The sequence below is a fragment of the Aotus nancymaae genome, unplaced genomic scaffold (genome assembly GCF_030222135.1).
Source record: "Aotus nancymaae isolate 86718 unplaced genomic scaffold, 86718_ANA_hifiasm-v0.15.2.pri h1tg000057l, whole genome shotgun sequence".
Taxonomy (NCBI): domain Eukaryota; kingdom Metazoa; phylum Chordata; class Mammalia; order Primates; family Aotidae; genus Aotus; species Aotus nancymaae.
In genome coordinates, this window is record NW_026988471.1 from 66,962,379 (window position 1) to 66,986,790 (window position 24,412).

Genomic DNA, 24,412 nt, shown 5'->3' on the forward strand with positions numbered 1-24,412 from the left:
ATTCAAGACCAGCCTGGCAACATAGCAATACCCTGTCTCAACAAAACAAAAACAGCCAAGCACTGGCATGTATCTGTGGTTCCAGCTTCTCTGGAGGCTGAGGTAGGACTGCCTGACACCAGGAGATTGAGACTGTAGTGTGCTGTGATCATGCCACTGCACTCCAGCCCAGAAGAACAGAACAAGACCCTGTCTCAAAGAGAAAAAAAAGCTTGAGTGCTTAAATCCATCTACTTGCTTAGGCTTAACAAACCTTTACTCCTGGGATGGTTTTTGCACTCCAGTCTGGGCAACAGATGAGTCTCACTCTGTTGCCCAGGCTGGAATGCAATGGTGTGATCTCGGCCCACTGCAACCTCCACCTCCTGGTTCAAGCAATTCCCTGCCTCAGCCTTCTGAGTAGCTGTGATTACAGGCACGTGCCACCACACACAGCTATACCCCAGTATATTTTAACAAGTCACAGAACCCATTGTAACTAGCGCATACCTGGCAATACAGATGTTTTGGATATAAAACATCCTCATCTGGGCCAGGGATGTCATTTGCGGGAGCATTTCAAGTGCCTATTGCACATGCCGGACATGTAGTAGGGACTGTAAAGTTGAATAAATGAAAGCCAAGTTATTGAATAAATGAAATCTCAAAAAATACCGATTTTACCTTTTATGCAATGACAAAGTACTGAATAGCATTTATTATAAAATCACAACCTACATAAACAGGGTATCAAATTAATTTATTAAGTACTTACTGAGTAAACACTAAGAGCTAAAATTCTGGACAACTAGGCTGGGGCTATCAGTGAACAAGAAACCACTACCCTTGTGGAGTTTTCATTTGTTTTATTCAGTAGTCAGGGAAGACAAAATACGTAAGTAAACTGTATCAGATAAAAATATAAATGCCCCTGAAGAAGGAAAAATAATAGCGGAAAGGAGAGCCAAGCATATCTGTATTTTTAAATAAGGTAGCCAGGACAGTTCCTTTTGAGCTAGGACATAGCTGAACAAACATCTGTGAAGGCATTAACTATGAGATACGGGGAAGGAAAAGGGGCAGAAAGGGACAGATGGTGCAAAGGCCTAAGAAGCAAACCGAAGACTCCAAGTACCACAGGAGGCTAACAGGGCTGGAGCAAAGAGAGGGTGAGTGGTAAGGGAATTCATGGGGGCAGCAGGGAGTACTACAGGAATTTGTAGATTTTTATAGAAAGATTAAATGTCATTTTATCAGACTGTTTTTAAGAATTTAAAGGACTAGGGGAAAAATGCCTCTCCTTGTTATGGAAGGACATCAAAGACCTCTGAATACATTCAAGCAAGTTTCAAATATTTTATTTTCTTATTCATACAGTATGAAGTTTTCTAAAGATCCCACAACATGACGTATCATGCAGAAGAAAAACTAAACATTAAACATAAACTGCCCCCTCCCTTGCCCACCCCCACACACAAACTAAAAAAAAAAAAAAAAAAAGAAGAACCCTCATTCCCTGGTAAGGAAATAATGTTTGCACTATTTTTTTTTTTTTGTAACGCCAGCCAAGATATGCACAAGCAAGAGAAATAGAAAGCATTTGCTAAAATATTTGTAACAAATACTTATGTACAAAAAATTCACAAAAGACTAGTTCCCCCTTGAAGCAGAGCACATGGCAGTTGACACTGGAACAGTTCAAACCACTGGCTGGGATTATAAGCCATGCCACTGATCCAGAGGAAGAAAGTTACATGTAGTGGAGATTTTCAGTCTGAATGAACATTAACATTTCCAAAGTTTGGCAACTTTATCTTTTAAAATTATGCAAATTATGTAAACAAGAGTTACATTTTAAATTGATCTACATGCAAAACTCCATGTCATGCAAGGACACCAAGCACCGGGATTTTTCTCTCACAGACAGAGCCCATGATGTGCAGCACTCAGTTGAAGGAACAGCGATGGCAGGCAGGTGTGCTCAATTTCAGATTCAGTCACCTTGATTCAACCTGCCCTTTTCCACTGATTTTAAAACCAGTTTTTATAGAAAAACTATAAAGGGAAAGACTACTGTCATAAAAAGATAACCAAAATGTTTTTCTTCAAGCCAATAGTACCTTTGCAGAAAAGGAAAGGAATAAGATCAAATGGTAGAACATGATAACACTACTTTTATATCACACAAATTTATTAAGTTATCATCCATTACCAATTATATGGGCAAATTTAAAAAACCATCATGCATTCTCTATCCCTCATGGTGAAGAAATTTTAAGAGGTGTAAATTTGGATAAAATTTTGCTCTTCTGTGGCATATAGATTAGCAAGATTTCTCACATTTAAACCACAAATATATGTGGGTATTTAGATACATGCATATTAAATATCACCAGTTTTTTAGATTAGCTGCAAGTCTTTTGAAACACAGAAGGGAAATTCATGATTCAAACACAAGTTTAATGACAAATTATTTACCCATGTAATCAAACAAATGGATATTCTAAGCGGTTACATGATCACTTCAGGTATTCTTCAGTAAGTGATACATATAATAAACCATGATTGCCTCAGACAGCTTCTGGCCTTTATGTATAAAATCACAACTAGCACTTACACTACTGAGGGACATTTAATAAATGCAATGGCTCCTAGTTACAAAGTAACAAAATGAAGCAGCCATAAGCACTGTGCAGTTACTATATGAACACAGGAACTAGCTCTTGGCAGTAGCAATGAACTAGACTTTCTCCTCAAGCAGAGGTGTATTAAAAGCTGCTCAGCAATGAGAAGTAGTCCCTGGAAATATATTCATAAGTATAAATAAAATTACAGACTCTTTTGTTACAAAATTGTAATTAAGGTAAATAATAGGACGTTAACAAATGCTTTGTCAATCTCAAAGGAGAAAGCACAGGAAAAGGAAAATAGCTGGCCTAAACACCCGGCTCCAATTGTACAGTCTTCTATCTATATATAAAACTGTGTGAAATAAAAGTAAGGACGTTTTATGTTCTGCTTGGCACTTTTGTACTCTATTGTTTTGTTTCTGAATCAAGTATATTAAATTAAAGCCAACCAACTACATATATAGAAAGCTACATATATCTATATATAAATATTTACATATGTATATATAGATACTTTCTTGTTATAAAAGATGAAGAAAAATAAATTAAAAAGCCAACCCCTTCCCTTTCTCCACCACATTGATATGCTCTTTTCATGGTGCTGTCCTTCAGACTTTAAAGTGCTACACTGAGTTATTGAGAGAATTAGAGTTCAATAACACTTAGTTGGCTTCATGAGGCTCATGTTGGAAAATGTGGCTTCACAGAGAAAAATACTTCCATTTAAATACACAGAGAGCATTGCTGGACGTCTTGAGCAGATCTTCAGAGATGGAGAAGAAAGCAAAAGTGTTGGGTGGTACTCTGATAAGAGTCACACATCTACCACCATCTTTTTGTGGATATCTAGGCCACCTACAACCTGCAACAGACAGGAACAAATCAAGCTTAATAATGTTTTGAGAAACTCCTCATTTGTGGTCTAACTACTTCGTCAAACTACAATTTTAAAAAAATATTACTTTAGCTATACTCAGAAGGTGAATTTAAAGACTTTTTAAACAAAACAACAAAACTTGAGTGACCTCCAGGTAGAATTGTCATTTCTTTCTCCTAGGATAACCAGACATTACTTTTTGTGTGTATTCTTGTACAAGGGACAGACAGCAAATATTTCAAGTTTTGTAGGTTACATGTAGTTTCTTTCACATTTTTTTTTTCAAAATGACACTTAAAAAGGTAAAAATAATTCTTAGTTGAAAAACAGACATAAACAGGCCATGGGCAGGGTCTGGTTTGCTCTGTAGTTTGTCAGCCCTACACTTCACTCGTTTAACATTACACGATAACCAGACATTATCACAAAACTGTCCTCACATTCGAATATGTGCATCACTCAGTCTGTTCTAGAAATTTTTAAAAGTACCAAGTGAATAAACATTTCTGCATACTATTTTTCTGTAGAGTCAAATACATGTAGCTACATACATCTCAGTAAATACTGACATGGTAATGTGAAAGTGTAATATCTTTATCATTTGGGGGGAATGTTTTATTACATTTAATCTATATAAAGAGAATGCTAGGTAAATGTCCACAGTTTGATGAATTTTCACAAAGTGAACACCCAATAACCAGCATCCAGACCTTCCAGTCACCAGACATCTCCCCTCCTCCCACCCAACACATACACACACACCAGTAGCTACTATTTTCTGCTTCCGAATATTTTATAAAGGGAATCTCTTTCATGTCTGGCTTCTCTCAACTTTCTGCTTGTGAGATTAATCCATACTGTTATGTACACTTGTATATGAATTATTTAATTCAAACTAAAAAATAGCCATTTTATTTGAAAAGTAAAGCATAAATAGCCAATTAATTCTACAACTCCTGCAGTGAAAGAAAAAGCAGTTTGCCACCCTGCCCTCATTCTCTATTTGCTTTTATGTAGTGGCAATAATTTAAAGTTTTCAGCCGACTTTCACTATTTACCTCCAGGTCTCCAAGTAACTGCCTATCCACCAAAGAAGAGGAAGATTTTTAGCTTTCACACACTTCTCTCCCCTCTATCTTCTACCCTATACACTTCCCAAACTCTGTACCATTCCAATGGCTTTATCTTTATTTTCATTAGAAATTCAGCATTTTTCAGCTGGGTGTGGTGGCTCATGCTTGTAATCCCAGCATTTTGGGAGGCTGAGGTGGGCAGATCACTAGAGGTCAGGAGTTCAAGACCAGCCTGACCAACATGGTGAAACCAGGTCTCTAATGCAAAGGAAAAAACGAAAACCCCAGCATTTCTCATTGTTATAACTATGCAATACAGCTAAACAGAACCATATACTATGATTACTTTCTTTTTTTGTTGTTTTGAGAAGGAACCTCGCTCTGTCACCCAGGCTGGCATGCAGTGGTGCAATCTCAGCTCACTGCAGCCTCCACCTCACAGGTTAAAGCGATTCTCTTGCCTCAGCCTCCCAAGCAGCTGGGACTACAGGTGCGTGCCATCACACCCAACTATATACTATGATTACTTTCTCTTTCCTGCACATTTGTTTGGTACCAGTTAATAACTGATCTTTCCTTTGCTGGGTGTTCTACTTAATTACAATTCACCCCCTAACTTTTGTTCTAAGTACATTCAACTAAAAATATTATGTAATTCTATCAATTTTATTGTCTTGAAGCAACTCTTTAAGCCTTCCAACCTGCTGTACTTTAGATTGTTTGTCTCTAGGCCTATCATCTCTGGTTCTCTTCATCATATTGAGGGCCCCTCCCTCTCATGCTGGACCCTCTGCTTCCTGGATCCTACATTCTCTACTTTTTGATTTACGACCTTATTGCATTGGAGCACATCTTCCAGAAGTTTCCAAAATGAGAAGGCCTTACATACCTAAAAGTGTCTTTCTATTACCATTTAATTTGAGTTTATAGAGAATTTTAAGTAGGAAATAACTGTCGCTTAGAATTGCAAAGGCAAAATGCTCCATGTTCTTCTGAGTTTTCAATACTGCTACTAAGAAATCTGGTGCCATTATGACTCTTGGTTGTTTATACTAAGCCCCCTCCCACCCCTCCACCCTACCACCCTAGCTCTTTGGAAATCTGTAGTACCAGTTATTTGTTCCCACTGTTTCAACAATATTTCATAACAGTGTGCCCAGATCCAGATTATTTTTACAGACTATGCTGGATGCTCCATAAGCCCTCTCAGAAAACACATTATTTTTGGCTTTGGAGTATTTTCTTGATTAATTTTTGATGATTTCTTTCCCTTCATTTTCCTTCTGGAAACCCTAGCATTCAGGTAGTATGACTCTAAAATTTCATTTCCAAGAGCTCTCTTATATATTATCCAACTTCTGTTTCAAAAGCTCAACATGCATACTATCCCCGAAGATAATGACAGGTTTCAGTTTTGCCTTTAAAGTTTTTACTGCTCTTGCCTAATCTGTTTGCTTTAAACTTATTTTTTTGGACTTGGTTTCATCTCTATATTCCATACATAGAGGTTTCTTTCAGTGTCTTGTGATACTTGGCTTTGCTTCTGTAGAAAGGGCACTGGAACTCTGGGTACATGATGGGGCTGTTGACTGAGAGCCATACTTTGAGTGATCTGGTAGCGCCATTTCTTTGGGGAGATAAGATTTCCTAAAGAGGGCTCTTTCCCATCTCTTGCCTAGACAGTGTAAGTCCAGCCACTAGGGAGTCAGGAAGTCAGGCACAGAAGAAGGGCAGAGATGTCAATATGCAAATACGCTTACCATCCACTTAAGTTTCCCAACACATACACCCCATCTCTGCCTCACGTTTCCCAGCCTGGAGACTCTCTCCAGTCTCTTGATAGAGTGCAGGACAGATAGCTGTCCAGCTGAACAGAGGAAGGAAGGAGATCTAGTGTTCCAATTCCTTCTTAAAACAGACTTTAATCAATCTTTCTGTTTTTAACCTCACTTTCATCCTCACTTCCAGTTGCTCGTGCCATCAATTTCTGAACCTTTCATGGATTCTCCATTATAACCTAGGTTGGTTCTCAGATTTCCAAACTGATAGAGATTAGAATCATTCTGCTAAGTTAGTTAACCATTCGACTTTCTAAATTACCAAATTTAGATGCTGTCTTCTCTGCTCATTTTTGTGAGTTCATACCCTTTCTTTTTAATTCATTTCATTTTATTGTAGTTTGGGGAGTAAGTGAAAATAAATACATTGGTTCAATCCATCAACTTTAAGTCTATCACTAATCATCTGTAAATATTGTTTGTATATGTTAAGTACTCTGAAAATTTTAAAGTACATTTATAGTTTGCAATCTTTTAAAATAACTTCCAATCTTTCACTGCTATAGCTTGAGAAGTCAAAATAAAAAGAATTCAATGAAATCAAAGTACAAGTGCTTGATCAATGTTTAGAAAAGCTGGTTTTAAACACACAATGAACATTTTTCTCCCCTCATAAACTATGCCCCTTAAAGATACAAGCAAAAAGCAGCCAGGTGTGGTGGCTCACACCTGTAATCCTAGCACTTTGGGAGGCTGAGGCAGGTGGATCACAAAGTCAGGAGTTCGAGACCACCTGGCCAAAATGGTGAAACCCTGTCTCTAGTAAAAATACAAAAAGTAGCCAGGCGCGGTGGCGGGCACCTGTAATCCCAGCTACTCGGGAAGCTGAGGCAGGACAATCGCTTGAATCCGGGAGGTGGAGGTTGCACTGAGCCGAGATTGTGCCACTGCACTCTAGCCTGGGTGACAGAGCAAGACTCCATCTCAAAAAAAAAAAAAAATACAAGCAAAAGGTAATTGATTACAAATACTGGAGGCCAGATATAGTGGCTCATGCCTATAATCCCAATGCTTTGGGAGGCTGAAATGTGACAATCGCTTGAAGCCAAGAGTTGGAGACCAGCCTGGGCAACATAGCAGGATCCCTATCTACAAAAACTTAAACTAGCCGGGCGCAGTGGCTCAAGCCTTTAATCCCAGCACTTTGGGAGGCCGAGGCGGGTGGATCACGAGGTCAAGAGATTGAGATCATCCTGGTTAACATGGTGAAACCCCGTCTCTACTAAAAATACAAAAAATTAGCTGGGCATAGTGGCGCATGCCTGTAATCCCAGCTACTCAGGAGGCTGAGGCAGGAGAATTGCCTGAACCCAGGAGGCGGAGGTTGCGGTGAGCCAAGTTCCCGCCATTGCACTCCAGCCTGGGTAACAAGAGCAAAATTCCATCTCAAAAAAAAAAAAAAAAAACTTAAACTAAAATAAACACTGGAAAATAAACTCAAAACTTAGCTTATATTTTCAATATAGATAACAGCATTATTTCTATATATAAAATATATGTCTTAATTTCCTTCCACTGATGTGGTACACTTACTACATTTATATATATATAAATATATACATACTCGTAAAAGATATATGTGTGTATATATATCCCCTCTTCTAATACCACTGAAGCTAAGAACTTTCCATTTATTTTATTCCCCTAAGGCTTAGAATTTCTCTTCTTTCTTTTGAAAACTGGCTATTTATTATGGCACAACCAGCCTGGTCTCATGTCACAATTAACCATATGCCAGTCCACAGGAGTCCTTCAGTGATCCTTGGCAATGGTGAAAGAGGCGAAATGGAAGGGACAGCAAAGGCTTGCGGTAGTGCCCCCCGGGAGTAGTTCAGTGTCTTAAGTCTCAAACCCATCCAAACTCTTCCAAAAAGATGCAGTCTGTTCTTTACACTACGGTGCCACCCTACTTTTTAAAAACAAAATAAAAAGATGGTTTTTGTTTTAGGATAGTATGAACTTCTACTTAAAGGTCAAAGTAGCTAAATGTCAGTTCTTGCATAACTCACAACTATCAAACTGACTTGTTTTTCCTTGTGTGATTTAAATTTAAAACTAAAAAGGAGGAAGAAAACCTTCTATAGAGACATCTAATCATTACTAACAGAAAAATTTCAAAACTTTTTGTTATCTTTGTCTCTACTCTATATGCTCTAGTTTACTCTAGTATCTCTAGCTTGCAGTTTAAAATTCTTCTAACACATCAAAAAAGCTAGTATCTTTGCTATCTTTGCTTTTAGGGCAGAGGTAGAGAAGAGAAACTAAGTGGTTGTGATTGTGCTTCTGTTCAGAAGCAATGAGTGATTAAATGAATCTGAAGAGTATAACCTAGTTGTAATTTGAGGGGCTACCAACAGTAAGTAAAGTGGTATACTTGTGGCATTTGATCAGAGGATCACTGAGAATGTTAATTCTTGAGAATAATAATTGTTAATTACTAATAATTACAACAAAGAACATATTTCAAAACAATATGAGCAATTAGGAAAAATGAAATATATAAATTTTTAGGACAAAATAGATGAAATTATCTATTAAGTGCTTTTCAAAATATGTTGCTGAAACATAACTAATGGAAGAACTATCTCTTTTGTACTTACAGCACAGAATTCTTCAAAGGATATTCTTCCATCTCCATCCTTATCTGCATTTATTATGGTTTTGTCTACAATTTGCTGTAACTGTGTATCTTTCAGATTGTTCCCCACCATCATCTTCAATACCTGGAAGAGTTCTCCATTGGAAATATAGCCATCTTTATCCATGTCATAGATACGGAAAGCAACTAAAAAAAGGGAAGGAAAATCAATTGCAATTACAAGGCAATCACAAGTAAATGCGTTCAATAAGAAAGAAAATGGTAAATTGACAAATGTCAAAATTATGATTATGAGTATGTCTCCTTCCTAAATATAGAGTTGTCCTTAGGCACGGTTTAACGTCGTTGATTAAAAGTATGGGCTTTGGAGTGAAGACTACCTGAGCCGATTTAGTATAGCTTAGAGTAAGTTAACTATCCTTGCTAAGCTTCAGTTTCTGCACAGAAAAAAAATATGTATAATAACAACTCCACCCTCTCCAGTTCTTTAGAACATTTCTTCTTACTTTCACTAAAAAATCTCTTATTTAAATTACGTATATAGCTTATATGGCTGTTTTCAGTAGAAAGAAATTGTTTTCCTTCTATCCAACTAAAAGCAGCAATGACACATTATTCAAATATAGTAGGTGCAAATGTCCTAAAAGGATTTTCACCAGCACGTAAAATTTCTGTTATGTCTAAGGATCTCAAATAAAAAGACATCTTTTTCATTATTTTAAAAACCATTTTATAATACAGTATGAAATGATGGTAGTGTAAAAGAGTGAGAATGAAGTCAGTGAAGAAAAATACTTACACCTCAACTTCTGCTCCTTATCTCCTTTGACACTGAACTGAGAGACTCCCTCAATGAATTCTGAATAAGAGTTAAAAATGTTCACAAATCAGAACTTCCAGTTTTTTACACAGAAAAACATATATACCTTACATATCCACAAAAGGATATTTCCGTGCTGCAAAACAAAAGTACTACTAGCAACATTTAAAAATTAAATTGCCAAATTTGAAACCTCAACAAACAAGGTCTCTCTGTAATTTTTTATTTGAACTTGGAGTTCTCTAAGGTGAATCAATTTGAACAAATATCTGTTAAGTGCAAGACAAAAGAACACTTAAAACATATTCTTTAATTTGTTAAACTCTTTTCTCTTGGAATATGACTATAACAAGGAACTTTAAAAAAACACTATCAATTATTCCGACACAACAAAAGTAACTTAGGTTTTTTTTTTTTTTTTTTTTCATTTCAACAGTATGTGTTTATTTTACAACATGGAGGTGTTTATCTTTCCATGAGTGTAAAGTACAAAGGATTTCTGTTCCAAAATTGTAAATCACTTAAATATGCTGTTAGAATTTTCATGACAAAAAATCATTTTTCTTCACTGCCTGATAAGCACTAAATCATAATCAGTTTTATATCCTTCCACTTATAATTCTGTTCTCCAAACTAAAATAACAGAATGTATTGTCAATTCCCTAGTGAAATGTTTATTGGCTTGTTTAAAAAAAAACTGGCCAGGTACAGTGGCTCATGCCTGTAATCCCAGCACTTTGGGAGGCAGAAGCAGCTGGATCACTTGAGATCAGGAGTTCGAGACCAGCCTGGCCAACATGGTGAAACCCTGTCTCTACTAAAAATACAAAAATTAGCCAGGCGTGGGTGGCACACGCCTGTAATCCCAGCTACTCGGGAGGCTGAGGCAGGAGAATTGCTTGAACCCAGGAGGTGGAGGTTACAGTGAGCCAAGATCACACCACCACATTCCGGCCCTGGGCAAAAGAGTGAGACTCCATTTCAAAAAAAAAAAAAAAGAAAGAAAGAAAAGAAATTGCAACTTCTCATACTGAATATAAGAATATAGTATTGCCCTCAAGTGAGATTAATTTTCTAAAAAGAAAGGAATACTGAGTCTCCCCGACTTTTTTGGTAGATTATCCTAAAGAACAACTTATTTACGAACCACAAAGTGAAAGATCCTAGTTCATTAAAGTGCATATGCCACAGATGTTGAGGTTTTAACATAATCTATTATTGTAAGATCACAAGGAATATAAACACATTTTTGTTGTTACACAGAGCTGTAGGAATACACATAGGTTATCTAACTTGAGATTTAAAAAAAAATAATGACTTTCTTACCTTTAAAGTCTACTTCTCCATTCCCATCTGTGTCGAATATATCTATTACTCGCTGTACTAAAGGATTCTGTTGTAACTCAGGCAGAGACATGAACTCTTCCACACTCAAAGAACCAGAATTGTCCAAATCAAGCTTCTTAAATCTCTTTCCTAGCCTTTTAATTTCATCCGCATCAACTAAAAGCAAACAAAAAAGGTAGCAAGAATTTAAAAAAATTTTCCCAAATGCTTTCTAATGGGCAGTAGCAAGATTTTGAAAAAATTTAATAATAGTTATAGAGGAAATAAAATGTAAAAGTTATCCAACAGTTTAATTTCCAATTTGATAAAAAGAGGTATATATTATACTGTTGACTAATTTCTTCTAATAGAGTAAGTACAACATAAATATTTGTATTTAGTTACCTTTCTGTTTGTTTGCATCTGCCATTACATACATCTGCTGTATGCTGAGTCTCAAGATATTGCAGGCCTGATAATGTTAAGCTGATCATGGAGGTCACACAAGATATTTCAGGACTGACAATGCTAAGCTGATCACGGAGGTTCTACGAGACAGGCTGAATCAACCTCTGCTCTGTTATGTACTTTCATTTTAATTTTTCTTGTTAAATTTTAATTGACTTTGTTTCTAATAGTTAATGACTCAAAATCCAAAGGGTATTCAAAATTCAAAGTTTCCCTGCCTTCCCACCCCGAGATATCCATTTCCTTCCCCTGAAAGCAATGCTGCCAGTTTCCTGAATATTCTTCCAGAGAGACTTTGCAAGTATGAGCAAATAAGCCAGCTTTTACTTAACAACCAAACAGCTAACAAAATTCACTTATCAACACTTTAAAAGAGAAAGAATAACTAAAAAGAAATGTTTACATTAGTTTGCAAGTACTCTAAAAAAGTCAGTGTCAGATCTCTTATATACATTCTTGAAAAAACAGGTTTAAACTGTTTTCTTCTGAATTACATCATTTTCATTTCTTTAAAATATCTAATACACATAAGTAATTTTGATCATGACTTAACAGAAATAACACTTACAAATATATTTTTAAAATTAAATACACCAGACCAGGCACAATGGCTCACGCCTGTAATCCCAGCACTTTGGAAGGCCAAGGCAGACGGATCACTAGTGGTCAGGAGTTAAAGACCAGCCTGGCCAAAATGGTGAAACCCTACCTCTACTAAAGATACGAAAATCAGCCGGGTATGGTGGCATGCACCTGTAATCCCAGTTAGCAGGGAGGCTGAATCAGGAAAATTGCTTAAACCCGGGAGGTGGCGTTTGCAGTGAGCCAAGATCACGCTAATGCATTCCAGCAATCAATCAATAAACATATATTAAATACAACAGCTTTTAAAAAGAAAATTAAGGAGGTAAATGTTATACTGTCCATGAGTATATATGTATCATGGCCCACAACGCTAAAAAAGAGTAGAAATACAAGCTGTTTTGAAAGTTTAAATATAAGGCATCCTCACTTTAAGAACATAATAATTAAAGTATGTATTTTAAAATATAAATTATATTAAAATGGAGAACGACAATTATCTATACTATCAAAGTAAAAACTACAGCTGCAAGATGGGTGTTCTAATATGAATTAGTTCACACATAATTGGTAAAGAGGAAGGAGAATAGTATTTTCAGTAATCATAGAAATTTCATAGGTTCACAGGGATTTTTCACAGTATGTTATAAAGGGATCGGGGCAAGTTTCTTAAAAACACACACACACAAATGAAAACCAAAAACCTCATATATGAAGACCTTATGAAAAAAATAGTGCAAAGAGGTGCCTTCATTTAGAGAAAACAAGTTTAGTGGCTTCGAGAAGCTCAAGGCTTCTATCATTGCTAGGGTGTCTGGTGAAAACTAACGACACAGATAAAGTTGTAAAGACAATTTCTTTTGTTTTTACGCTATCCCTTACCCCCAGAAACTGTTAATAAAGGCAGCTATATATTGGCCTCACTATTAAATTGTAGAAAAGTAGTTTCTACTAAAGCAAATAACTTCAAGAACCTGTACCATACCTCAAAAGAAGCCAAGCCCCCATTTAAGGCTCATCAGTGATGGGCTGTGTATGGTGTTTTATTTGTAAGGAGTTAATTTGTACTTGTATTTTTAATATCATTATTATGTTATTACTGTTACAAAGCTGCATAATTTGAATGGCCTACTCTATCCATATTTGTCCCAGATGTGATTTCATGGCATGTGAGGTTTTCTGGAAAACATGTATCAGAAATCCTGTGATTTAATGAAAAATTTATCTAAATACTGCTGCAAACAGAAAAATACATACACAGTCATGAGTCACTTAACAATGGTGATATATTGAGAAATGCATCATCATTAGATTTCATCATAGTGTGAATATGAGAGTGTACTTACACAAACCTAGTTGGTACAGCCGATTACACACCTAAGCTATATCGGTACAGCATGTTACTGTACTGAATGTTGTAGGCAACTGTAACACAATGTTAAATATTTGTGTATCTAAACATATCTAAACATTAAAAAGGCACAGTAAAAGTATAGTATGACAATATAGCATACCTATATAGGGAACTTACCATGAAAGGAGCTTGAAGGACTGGAAGCTGCTTTGGGTGAGTCAGTGAATGAGTGGTGAGTTAATGTAAGGGCCTAGAACATTACTGCAGACTTTATAAACTCTGTATACTTAGGCTACCTTAGGCAATAGGAATTTTTCACCTCCATTATAATCTTATGGAACCACTGTGTATGTGTGGTCAGTCACTGACCAAAAATTATTATATAGCACATGAATGTATATAAGCAATCTGAACAAAAGTTCAAATAAACATTTCATAAGCACATCAACTGCATAAAGCATTTCATCCCTCTATTAGAGTATTCCTTCTTCAATGGAGTATGTGACATAAAAGGAAACTGTTGAAATAAATCTTATTTTCCCATTTTCTATCTATGAAATGACATACCCGTACTCTTGAAAGAGAAGAAATATAATGAAAGTCCTACAAATGCTTTCACTTATTATTTACATGTCTCCTTCACCTCAGGGCAGAGTCCATGACTTTTTCATTGGTGTTCTGAGCATCACATATAACAGGCATATAATAAGGTTTAATAATGTTTTAAGTCAGTATTAGTAAGTATTTCAAATTTAAAATTTATTAAAATGTCATCAGTATTTAAAGTAAAACCACTAGCTAACCAAGTACCAATCAGCAAACCATTCACAACAGTTTCTCAAAGTTCATAGATTTTGCTGAAGAGCTACTCTCTCCATGCTTGCCTTAATTTTTCACACATATGCCAAAGATTATTTTCTTCTTCCAATCTTTAGTTTGCTTTAGCTTACAACCACAGACTAGGAAAGATGATGTGAAAATTAAACACAGATCACTAAGGTGATCTATTATGAGTGGATGAGAAAAGACCGTGTCTCCACACACTTTAAGTGGACAAATCAGGATCATTTTCTCTGGGCTGTATGATTAATGAGAAGAGAAAAAGCAGAAATGTAGTACCATAATACTTATGCAAACTATTTATCAGAGTCTATATATTGATGCTGGGACATAAATTATAGTTTAAAAAGTTATCAAGCAAATGAAATTAAGGCACTTAAAGGATTATGTTTTAGTTACTCAGAAAAATCCTCTAATCCAGAAGACAGCATTCCAGTCTTAATAAATGAATAAAAAATATTAGGAATATTTGAGAATAAAGAATCATTAAATCAAATAAATATATTTGATTTAATAAAGATGGTTCAGTCCATCTTATTTACACTGCCAACAGTAATCTTTCTAAAGGGCAAATTCAGCCAAATGGCTAGCTCCTGTGCTTTACATTTTCTAGTGGCTTTCTAATACAAACAGGATTAAAAAGTCTAAAGCCCTTGACAATACTTAGCCTCAATTTAAACATCCATCTTATCTCTTTTTCCATTTCCTTTTCTTTGGCGACAACGCTTTTGGTACAACTCTGCTATAGATTTTATACCTCCATTTCCTTATAAACCCCCTTCTGGATTGTCCTTTCCTGAATTCTCCATTTATGAGACATCTATCAATTTTTCTCTGATAAAAGAAAGGGAATTGTTTCTAATGATTTATCTTATAGTTGTATCATTACCTCACTCTCTGGCAAAAGCCCTTAGAAGCAGTAGTTAAAAATTTATTTACTTTCTCTTGTTTTAGTATCTTACAAAATATTATAAAGTAGTTGATACCTGTTCTGGATGAGCAGTCAAAACTTTCCTCAAAGGCAAAGCAATGTGCCAGTGATCACATTTTACCTTGACAATAAATGACTTCTTAAAAAGTCCCTTCAGTATATGACTAGGAGGGAACAAGCTGTACCTAATCTTTATATTCATCATCATTCTCACATACCCCATGTAGCTAAAACTGACCTTGAGCAAAGAAGCCAGTGCAGTGTGTAAGGAGGCAGTATCTTTTCTCCAACCACTCATTTCCTCATCTCCCTTCCCTCCTTTCAACTAGGATTACAATGATGAGTCAGACAGACTAAATACTCAATATTTACTATCTAGTTGAGGCTGAGCAACTAGAGGAATCCATACCTAAATATCCAGAATATTTTTAAATGGCTAGCTTGGAAAGCAACACCACGAAAAAATTTTAAAGCCAAAATCTAAGGAAGTTAGCTTTCAGAAACAAATGGCAAAAACAGTTATATTAGGTATCAAACAAAATGATTTATTTGGTCATTACTGTCACCGGAGAAGCAGTTATTTCAATACCTCCACTTGCCAGCAGTGTTGCTGTGTTTCAGTAGGATATTAGAGCATGAAACAGAGTTTTAATTCTTGAAATATTAGCATTAGCAATCACCTACAAATTGGGAACAGATCTCCAAACACAGATCAAACCCATCTTGCTAGCACCATTAAATTTAGTTTCAGTATATTCATAGAAGATCAGCACGTAGCACCTGTTAAATACTGAAGAACAAATTCCAACTTTCGGTGACACCTTTCATTAAATATATTTTTTTTCCTATTGCTTAGGATCATATTCCCTTAAAAGAGATGGACAAGGAAAAACAAACAAACCTCACCCTCTTGACTCATCTTGTGACTCAGAGATACTCTTTTTCATATGTTTTGCCAGGTTGAAATTCATGTTATTTTTCTACTTTTTGGAAAAACAACTTTGGGAGGAATGCCTTAACAGTTGAAAATGCCTACACATTCAATTGAAATTATATTAGACAAAATACTAAAATAATCTTCTAAAGCCATATACTGTTAGCTAAAATTTAAGCAAGGTGGCAAAAACTTAGATATTTTAGTCAGAGTTTATAAAGTATAAAAAGTTACTAATAAGGAACTGGTGGACTGTTTATACAGAAAACAAATTAGACTGTTGAGACTACCTTGATCAATGCACTCTCACAGTTCTCAAGGATAAATGTGAAATTTACATGGTAACTCATCTTAACAAGTGACTTCAAAAATCTTGTAACATTAGTTACTACATAAAAGTAACATTAGTTACTGTATAAAAGTATTAAGAACTTGCTTTTAGAGGGCTCATGTTGCTACATGAAATTTTAATATTTTCAACTGGACATATTAATACTGCAGCAATATAATACTAATAAAAATGAAAGGTTATATATTCATTTATCATCCTTTCAGATGATGAAACATAAATCATCTCCCTTTATTACATTTATATATTTCTCTCATTTAGAAAAAAAGGAATATAAGAAACTTCAAAATAGTAAAGAAGAGACCACCGTCTTCTGGTTCTGAAAGCATTCCTATTAATACATACACACCAAGCTGCTATCCAACTGGCAGCTTGGGATTAATCCGTTGGGATTAAAAGTAAAAACAACTTAAAGAAGTGTAAACTGTTTTAGATGATGCTAAAGATTTTTGGAATGAAAAGGAAATGAAATAAACAGAATGGTAGAAAAAGAAAACTTTCCTCAAATTTTAGCCAATTCCCAATAATTGTGTAGTAAAAAACAGCAACAAGACTACTGCTTCATCAGGAAATTCTTTTAATAGCTACTTATAAATAACTTATTACCTATTAATACATCAAGTGATTTAAAATGAAATAAAGCAAGTCTCTCTAAATTCTAACAACAATATTTTGAAAGAAACAACTAAACGTAATGTGGGATCCAGGAGAGAATCCTAGAAAAGAAAAAGAACACTTTACAAGGTTCATCATTTTTCTCACTCACATATGTGGTTTAATATTCTTTAGCCAATGTTAATTTCTTGATGCTGATAACTGTACTATAATTCTGTGAGATGCTAACATTAAGGGAAGTTGGCTGAAGAATATTCAAGAATCTTTGTAACCTTTTTGTACTTTCTCCTATGTCTTGGCTCCAATTTGTGACAACTCTTGATTAACTGTCTTTCACGACCTTGAAACTTTTGATCCAGTATTTTGTAAAACTTTCCTCAGTTTGAGTTTCCTGTTTTCTCATGATTAGAATGCACTTAGGCATTTGGGGTAAGAATACCATAGAAATGATATTGTGTCCTCCAGTAGACTGTATCAAGGGGCTCGTGACATCAATATGTCTTATTACTAGTGATGTTAACTTTGGTCACTTGGCCAAGGTGGTGGTTGCCAGATTTCTCCACTATAAATCTACTATCTTTTCCTTTGTAGTTAAAAAAATATCCTGGGGTGGGAGCAGGGAAATACTCTGTACAAATACTCTTTTCTCCTCAAACTCTGACCTAATTTCGGCATCCATCAGTGGATCCTGTCTGCCACATTTATTACTGTAGTATTTGCCTAATAATAATTTTCTTTTCCCCTCTTTCTTTCTACATTAACTGGGGTGCTTCTGTAAAAAAATACAAAACCAAAACTAGTGCCTTCTCCATGGGCATGGACTCATGAGTATTTTAGTACCTGAATTAGAATCCAATACTATCATTATTTATTTTGTTAGTCAAATTGTTCCAGCTTTGGTCTTCAGATCTTCAGGTTGGCTCCTATGCGGTTTTTCAGCAATCTTTTTTTTTTCAGTGCTTCCTTAATTTCTGGCACCATAATATGCTCAAGGCTTCTCCCAACTATACATATTATTTCTAAGAAACGACTCCCCAGTCTCTTTTGTATGGCAAGAAATTTAGAACTATATTATAGAATGAAAACTATTAGAAAATACTACTCCAGTACAGGACCCCAGAATTTCTCTCTTAGAGGTATTCTGGAAAAAAGCCATCGGACACAGCAAAATTATCTATGGAGAAACTTGTACTGAATAACTCTTGTGAAGACCAACACAAGAAAAAAATCTCCTAGTGTTATCAACAGAAGTTACTCAGAAGTTTTTCAACATGAAGATTAACTTAAAAGCTTTACGAGTCTTTTTTTTATAAAGACATCTCCTACAAAGGTAATGGCTGTATTTTCATGTGACCCCAAAGAGAAGTAACATCCACCAGGAGGTGCAGTAGATAAAACCTTCAAAAAGAGCTCCAAAAAAAATTCTCCAATTTTATAATGGCCTTGTTGTGTACCAACTAGAAGTATAATATTTACATTCTGCCCAGAATAGTTTGACTCCCAAATCAACAAAGCAAAGAAAGCACTCTACCACCAACGAAAGTAGTATCAAATTGTAATAAAATGCCTTTTTTTTTTTTTTTTGACATGGAGTCTTGCTCGGTCACCCAGGCAGGAATGCAGTGGTGTGATCTCGGCTCACTGCAACCTCCGTCTCTTGGGTTCAAGCAATTCTCATGCCTCAGCCTTGGAGTAGCTGGGATCACAGGCGTGCGCCATCATGCCCTGCTGATTTTTGTATTTTTGATAGAGACGGGGTTTCACAATGTTGGCCAATCAGGTCTTGAACTCCTGACCTCAGGTGATCTGCCCACCTTGGCTTCTCAAAGTGCTGGGATTACAGGTGTGAGCCACCACACCTGGCCTAAAAATGCTAAAAAAATTTTAAACCAACCTTGAGAAATAACTGACCTTCAAATGATAAACATTATTAAGTATGTGGTTCCACAGGTTTTGACAAATGCATTTACCTATGGAAGCATCACTACAATCAAGATAAAATAATATTCCATTACCCCTAAACATTCCCTTGGGCCCCTCTGGAGTGAAACACCCTTCCCTCACCACCCTAGGCAACCACTCTTCTTTCTATAACTAAATTCTACCTAGAATTTCACGTCTACGGAATCATACAGTAGGTACTCTTCTGCCTATCTACTTTTACTCACCAAGCTTTTGACACTAATCCATGTTGTTGCATGTGTCAGTAAGTTTGTTCCTTTTTACTGTACAGCAGTATAGTCCACTATATGTATATACCGCAATTTGTTTATGCATTCATCTGTTGATAAGACATTCCTGTAAAGCTATTAAAAATATTAATGTGTATTCTGTAAACAAATGTTTTCCTGGAATTGCTGGGTGACAGGTTAAGTTTTCAGGAACTGTCAGTTTTCCAAAGTAATGTACCATTTTACTCTCCCATCAACAATATATGATTACTTCAGTAGCTCCACATCCTTGCTAACATGTGGTATTATCTATTTTTTCATATATTTTTATTAATGAATTGTGTTTTTTTAAAGCATTATCTAAAAGATTTGTGAAATTCTCTATATACTGATCCAAGTCCTTTGTTAGGTTATTTTCTAACAATATTTTCTCCTAGTCTGTGAGCTGCCTTTTCATAGGTGTACTTTAAAAAGCAAAACCTTTCAATATTGATGAAACCCAATTTTTTCTCTTTATGATTCATATTTTGTGTGTACTCAAAGTCTCTGGCCATCCTTGTTCGTGAAGATTTTCTCCTATGTTTTCTTTTAGACATTCCACTGTTTTATGTTTAAATCTATGATCCATGTTATGCTTTTTAAATATATGGTATATGTAGAAAGACAGATTCCATACAGAAAAACAGCTGTTTTGTTGAAAAAGCTCCCCTTAATTGGCACCCTTGGGGAAAAAAATATATACATATATATATGTGTATATATACACGTGTGTGTGTGTGTGTGTGTGTGTGTGTGTGTGTGTATGTATGAATGAATAAGTCTGGAGTCTGGGCCCTCTATTCTGTTTCATTGATTTATTTTTAGTCTACCTTATGCCAATACCACAGTGTTGTTTTATGATAAATCTTTAAATCTGGGAGCTGTCCTTTTACTTTGCTCTGTTTAAAACTCTGACTCTTCTAAGACCTCTGCATTTCCACATGGAATTAACCATTAGTTTGGTAACTTTTTAAAAATATTAAGAATTTGATTGGGAAGGTCTTGAAGAAGCTACAGATAAGGCTGAGTAGAACTGACATGTTTGTAACAAGTCTTCTAATCTACAAATGTGTTATGTATCTTCATTTGTTTAGGTCTTTTAAAGTTTCAATAATGTTTTGCAATTTGGTGTACAGATTTTAACAAATAATTTGGCTAAACTTATACCTGAATATTTTACACTATTATACATATTACTTGTTAATTTCATTTTTTTTTTTTTAAGATGGAGTTTTGTTCTGTCATCCAGGCTGGAGCACAGTGGCATGATCTCAGCTCACTGCAACCTCTGCCTCCCAGGTTCAAGCGATTCTCCTGCCTCAGCTTCCCGAGTAGCTGGGATTACTGGCACATGCCATCATGCCTGGCTAATTTCTGTATTTTTTAGTAGAGATGGGGATTTCACCATGTTGGTCGGATTGGTCTCAAACTCCTGATCTCAGGTGATCCACCCTCCTTGGCCTCCCAAAGTGCTGGGATTACAGGTGTGAGCCACTGTGCCCAGCCCATATCAGTTTCAATTGTTCTTTACTATTATACAGAAATTACAACCCAGCACTTTGGGAGGCCGAGGCGGGTGGATCATGAGGTCAAGAGATCGAGACCATCCTGGTCAACATGGTGAAACCCCATCTCTACTAATACAAAAAAATTAGCTGGGCATGGTGGTGCATGCCTGTAATCCCAGCTACTCAGGAGGCTGAGGCAGGAGAATTGCCTGAACCCAGGAGGCAGAGGTTGAGGTGAGCCGAGATCGTACCATTGCACTCTAGCCTGGATAACGAGCGAAACTCTATCTCAAAAAAAAAAAAAAAAGAAAAAAAAAATTATTGTTTGGGTATATTATCTTTGTATCCTATAAACTTGCCAAATTCACTTATCAGTTTTGGTAACTTAACATTTGCTATATATATAAAACCACGTCATCTGAGAATTAAAAAAAAAAAAATTTATCCTTCCTTTCCGATCTCAATGTCTTTTTCTTTTTCTTGACCATGCAGTAATTAGGACTTCCAATACGATGTTGATTAGAAGTGGTCAGGAGTGAAAAACCTTGCTTTTCCCCAATCTTATGTGGAAACCGGTTAGCCTTTCACCATTAGATACAGTATGAACAAAGCAAAGGTTTTTTAATAGATGCCCATTATCAGGCTGAGGAAGTTCCCTTTTTTTTTCTCTTTTATTTTGTCAAAATAGTAAATTACATTAATTTTTGAATGTTAAAATCACATTCCTGGTATAAAAATCCCCTTTGTTGTGTTGTATCATCCTTTTTACACACCATTGAATTTGACTTGCAAATACTAAATGATTTTTTGTACATATATTCTCAAATAATGTTGGTTTATATTCCATATTGATTTTCTTAAAATGTCTTTGGTATTACCATCAAGGTAATAATGCTAACTTCTATTTTCTAAGAGTCTAGATAAGACTGGGTTTCTTTCTTCCTTTTCTTCTTTTTCTTTTAATTTTTATTGCATTTTAGGTTTGGGGGTACATGTGAAGAACATGCAAGACTGTTGCATAGGTACACACATGGCAGCGTGATTTGCTGCCTTCCTCCCCTTCACATATATCTGGCATTTCTCCCCATGCTATCCCTCCCCAACTCCCCACCCACCGCTGTCCCTCCCCTATTTCCCCCCAACAGAACCCAGTGTGTGATGCTCCCTTCCCTATGTCCATGTGTTCTCATTGTTCAACACCCGCCTATGAGTGAGAACATGCGGTGTTTGATTTTCTGTGTCAGTTTGCTGAGAATGATGGTTTCCAGGTTCATCCATGTCCCTACAAAGGACACAAACTCATCGTTTTTGATGGCTGCATAATATTCCATGGTGTATATGTGCCACATTTTGCCTGTCCAGTCTATTATCGATGGGCATTTGGGTTGGTTCCAGGTCTTTGCTATTGTAAACAGTGCTGCAATGAACATTCGTGTGCATGTGTCCTTACAGAACGAAGACAATAAATAACTAAGATCAGAGTAGAACTGAAGGAGATAGAGACATGAAAAACCCTTCAAAAAAATCAATAAATCCAGGAGCTGGTTTTTCAAAAAGATCAACAAAATACACAGACCACTAGCCAGATTAATAAAAAAGAAATGAGAGAATAATCAAATAGATGCAATAAAAAACAATAAAGGGGATATCACCACAGATTCCACAGAAATTCAAACCATCATCAGAGATTATTACAAACAACTCTATGCACATAAACTAGGAAACCTGGAAGAAATGGATAAATTCCTGGACACTTACATCCTCCCAAGCCTAAACCAGGAAGAAGTCGAAACCCTGAATAGACCCATAACAAGGTCTGAAGTTGAGGAAGCAATTAAGAGCCTACCACCCAAAAAAAGCCCAGGTCCAGATGGGTTCACAGCCGAATTCTACCAGACATACAAAGAGGAGCTGATACCATTCCTTCTGAAACTATTCCAAATAATCCAAAAAGAGGGAATCCTTCCCAAATCATTTTATGAGACCAACATCATCCTGATACCAAAACCCGGCAGAGACTCAGCAAGAAAAGAAAACTTCAGGCCAATATCCATGATGAACATAGATGCAAAAATCTTCAATAAAATACTGGCAAGCCGAATGCAACAGCACATCAAAAAGCTTATCCACCATCATCAAGCAGGATTCATCCCGGGGATGCAAGTTTGGTTCAACATACGCAAGTCTATAAACATAATTCACCACATAAACAGAACCAAAGACAAAAACCACATGATTATCTCAATTGATGCAGAGAAGGCCTTCGACAAAATTCAACAGCCCTTTATGCTAACAACCCTCAATAAACTAGGTATTGACAGAACGTATCTCAAAATAATAAAAGCTATTTATGACAAGCCAACAGCCAATATCATACTGAATGGGCAAAAACTGGAAGCATTCCCTTTGAAATCTGGCACTAGACAAGGATGCCCTCTCTCACCACTCCTATTCAATATAGTACTGGAAATTCTAGCCAGAACAATCAGGCAAGAAAAAGAAATAAAGGGTATTCAAACAGGAATGGAGGAAGTCAAATTGTCTCTATTTGCAGACGACATGATTGCATATCTAGAAGACCCCATCGTCTCAGCCCAAAATCTCCTGAAACTGGTAAGCAACTTCAGCAAAGTCTCAGGATACAAAATCAATGTGCAAATATCACAAGCATTTCTATACACCAATAACAGACTTAAAGAGAGCCAAATCAAGAACGAACTGCCATTCACAATTGCTACAAAGAGAATAAAATACCTAGGAATACAACTAACAAGGAACGTAAAGGACCTCTTCAAGGAGAACTACAAACCACGGCTCAACGAAATAAGAGAGGACACAAACAGATGGAGAAACATTCCATGTTCATGGTTAGGAAGAATCAATATGTGAAAATGGCCATACTGCCCAAGGTAATTTACAGATTCAACACTAGCCCCATCAAGCTACCAATGACCTTCTTCACAGAACTGGAAAAAAACACCTTAAACTTCATATGGAACCAAAAGAGAGCCCGCATAGCCAAGTCAATTCTAAGCAAAAAGAACAAAGCAGGAGGCATCACACAACCGGACTTCAAACTCTACTACAAGGCTACAGTAATCAAAACAGCATGGTACTGGTACCAAAACAGAGATATAGACCAATGGAACAGAACAGAGGCCTCGGAGGCAACACAACATATCTACAACTATCCGATCTTTGACAAACCTGACAAAAACAAGCAATGGGGAAAGGATTCCCTGTTTAATAAATGGTGTTGGGAAAACTGGCTAGCCATATGCAGAAAGCAGAAACTGGACCCCTTCCTGACACCTTACACTAAAATTAACTCCAAATGGATTAAAGACTTAAACATAAGACCTAACACCATAAAAACCCTAGAAGAAAATCTAGGCAAAACCATTCAGGACATAGGCATAGGCAAGGACTTCATGACCAAAACACCAAAAGCATTGGCAACAAAAGCCAAAATAGACAAA

At 36.2% G+C, this 24,412-nt stretch overlaps 1 protein-coding gene across 4 annotated transcripts in view; it reads right to left on the reverse strand.

Moving 5' to 3' along the window:
* Positions 1-1,321: 1,321 nt before the first annotated feature.
* Positions 1,322-24,412, reverse strand: part of PPP3R1 (protein phosphatase 3 regulatory subunit B, alpha) — a 72,125-nt gene continuing 49,034 nt past the window's right edge. For 3 of the 4 annotated variants that reach the window (XM_021671059.2, XM_012475596.2, XM_012475597.2), the window contains exons 3-6: positions 11,143-11,319; positions 9,796-9,855; positions 8,998-9,182; positions 1,322-3,471 (exon numbers count right to left, since the gene is read on the reverse strand). In XM_021671059.2, the coding sequence (XP_021526734.1) occupies positions 3,424-3,471; positions 8,998-9,182; positions 9,796-9,855; positions 11,143-11,319 (470 nt within the window). In that variant the 3' untranslated portion in view covers positions 1,322-3,423. Of the gene's footprint in view, positions 3,472-8,997; positions 9,183-9,795; positions 9,856-11,142; positions 11,320-11,547; positions 11,975-24,412 lie in introns of those variants that run through there. The other variant, XM_012475598.2, reaches the window with a different exon arrangement.